Source organism: Silurus aristotelis, assembly GCF_946808225.1.
Source record: "Silurus aristotelis genome assembly, chromosome: 9".
Lineage (NCBI taxonomy): Eukaryota > Metazoa > Chordata > Actinopteri > Siluriformes > Siluridae > Silurus > Silurus aristotelis.
In genome coordinates, this window is record NC_139582.1 from 15,433,256 (window position 1) to 15,435,755 (window position 2,500).

The 2,500-nt window shown below is 37.1% G+C and overlaps 2 protein-coding genes across 3 annotated transcripts in view; one reads left to right on the forward strand and one right to left on the reverse strand.

Moving 5' to 3' along the window:
- Nucleotides 1-839, forward strand: part of sccpdha.1 (saccharopine dehydrogenase a, tandem duplicate 1) — a 6,267-nt gene extending 5,428 nt beyond the window's left edge. The window contains exons 12-13 of one of the 2 annotated variants that reach the window (XR_014535203.1): nucleotides 169-582; nucleotides 690-839. Coding sequence is in view for 1 of the 2 variants with exons in the window: in XM_083551108.1 (XP_083407234.1) it covers nucleotides 169-259 (91 nt within the window). In the remaining variant the exon portion in view is untranslated. Of the gene's footprint in view, nucleotides 1-168 lie in introns of both variants that reach the window. The other variant, XM_083551108.1, reaches the window with a different exon arrangement.
- A 41-nt stretch (nucleotides 840-880) lies between these two features.
- The window catches only part of kif28 (kinesin family member 28), a 13,918-nt gene continuing 12,298 nt past the window's right edge, over nucleotides 881-2,500 (reverse strand). Inside the window, exon 23 of the mRNA XM_083551157.1 lies at nucleotides 881-1,101. Coding sequence (XP_083407283.1) covers nucleotides 943-1,101 — 159 coding nt within the window. The 3' untranslated portion in view covers nucleotides 881-942. The remainder of the gene's footprint in view (nucleotides 1,102-2,500) is intronic.

Genomic DNA, 2,500 nt, shown 5'->3' on the forward strand with positions numbered 1-2,500 from the left:
CTCTCTCTCTCTCTCTCTCTCTCTCTCTCTCTCGCTCTCTCTTCCCCTCTCTCTCTCTCTCTCTCACTTACTCACTCACTCTTTCTTTCCTTCACTTTATAGTTTTAATTAAAAAGGTGAATATGGCAATTTATTAACCAGTGTTGGGGTGTGTGTGTGTGTGTGCAGAGGTGGTGTGTACACTCCCGGAGCTGCCTTCGCTAGAACCACCCTGATTAAGCGTCTGGAGAAACACGGGATCCATTTCTCAGTGCTGTAATAAAACGAGGTTCCATGCAGCACAGCTTCAGCACTTCCTGTCCTTCGCTACACAACTCACTCTGATTATCGCTTAGTACTAATACTTTCACACAGCGTGAAGTCATGAATTAATTCTGATGTGTGTATAATGACACACTGAGGGAGTCGATTACATTCACACTAAAGAGATGATGTTCAACCTCAATCACATAAACACACTGTAACCTTCACCTTCATCCATCAACCTTCATCACGTTATTTAGCATGATTTAGACTGGACCAACTAAGCACCTAGAATTAATAGTCCTGTGTGTGTGTGTGTGTGTGTGTGTGTGTGTGTGTGTGTGTGTGTGTGTGTGTGTGTGTGTGTGTGTGTGTGTGTGTGTGTGTGTGTGTGTGTGTGTGTGTGTGTGTGTGTGTGTGTGTGTGTGTGTGTGTGTGTGTGTGAGAGAGTTTTTCTTCTGTTCTCTGTGTGTGTTCCCTCACACACTTCTGTTTAAAATAATGGGAATTTAAATTTTGGCATTAAAGTGTGTGTTGTGTTTTTTTTTTGCTGTAGAATGAAAAGATATTAATAATAAATAAAACAAATGAAATTAGTTGATCTGTGTTATTGATTACACTGCAGATAGATAGATAGATAGATAGATAGATAGATAGATAGATAGATAGATAGATAGATGGAAGGATAGATGGAGTTTATTAAGACCAGGTTGCAGATTTTTCTCTCTTCTTTCGAACGATGGCTGCCACTTCCTGCTTGAGTGCACAAACACACTGTTCCAACTGCTCACTGAACTCTTTCAGCAGGTGTGTGTGCTCATCCATGAAGAATCTCAAACCCTGCAGGTCCACCTCCTCCTGACAGACACACACACACACGCAACAGTGTCTAGGTAAAAATAAACATAGTAAATAGTATCTTCTGTAATGTGTTAATGTGGATGAGACAGAGGGAGTCAGTGATGAGAACATGACTGAGAACAGACACATTCCTGATCATCATCATCTTTTCTCTGCTTGTGTTCTATATGTGGATCTTCAGCCTGGATACATTCATTAGATGACATTTTAATTAGTTTTGTATTAATATATATAATGTATGTATGTGTGTGTGTGTGTGTATATATATATAATGTATGTATATTTGGCTGTCAAAATTAAAATTATTGTAAACGGCACTAAATTTTATTAACGCTATCAATTCAGCGCATTTCTGTTTCACCATTTTTATAGAAAATGTAAATACATAAATAAATAACTTAATAAAAAAGAGGCGCAATTAAAACCTTCGACAAAAAAATACGTTTATCCACGACGTCCTTTCTTAGATATAAAATAAATAAATAAACTCCAGATAAAAATATTTTTAATCAGTAAACTTTTGTTTTATTTCTGCGCCAAGTCTCAAATCAAACACCAAATCCGCCATCATTCACACAATTTACCCTCTGGGGGGCGTTTTGTGGGTTTTTCCCTCATAATGGCGACACAAACTTAAATTACTGTCTTTATTGATCGTACAGATAAAAACAATACATCATTCAAATCTGTAAAATGTCTATAATTTTATGTATATAAGCTTCCTGACTTGACTTGAAGAGGTGCAGTTTCTCCGGTATCACCTCATTAACTGTCCGTGTGGAAACATAGCAAAGGCTCTTAATGATGTCCACACGTCTCTGCACTGATATAGCCTTTATATTTAATCACTTTACATATGCTTACATACATATTACATGCTGTACATATGATACATGTTTAACACCTCCAAGCTGCCAGTTTTGGGCACCTGAGCAAGCATATAACTTACTACTGCTCATTTAGTAAATGACATCATTAAGAGTCGCTCGGGATAAACACTTCCAACAGGAAGTGTCTATATCTCGCTATCTTTGTCTCTCTATTTTCTCTATCTAATTGTCTCTGTGTCTCTTTTAGTAAATGTCTCTGTCTCACTGTATATGTCTCTCTCTTGCTGTCTCTCTATTTGTTTCTCACTCTTTCTAAAGCTGTGTCTGTGTCTCTTTGTCTTTGTCTCTGTCTTTCCTGCTTATTTACATGTCTAACAAAGTTTTGAGTTTTGAAAGTAATGCCATTAGCGATCTATGATGAAAGACTTTTCTGGTTCGATTCTTACCTCTAGTTTCATATTGAACATTATAAGAAGTTTTTAAAAACAGAACAATAAAAGTTCATTAAAATTGGTTGCTGGTAAATCGTGGTATATCACTGGTGCAGGTGTTGGAGATGTGGTTCT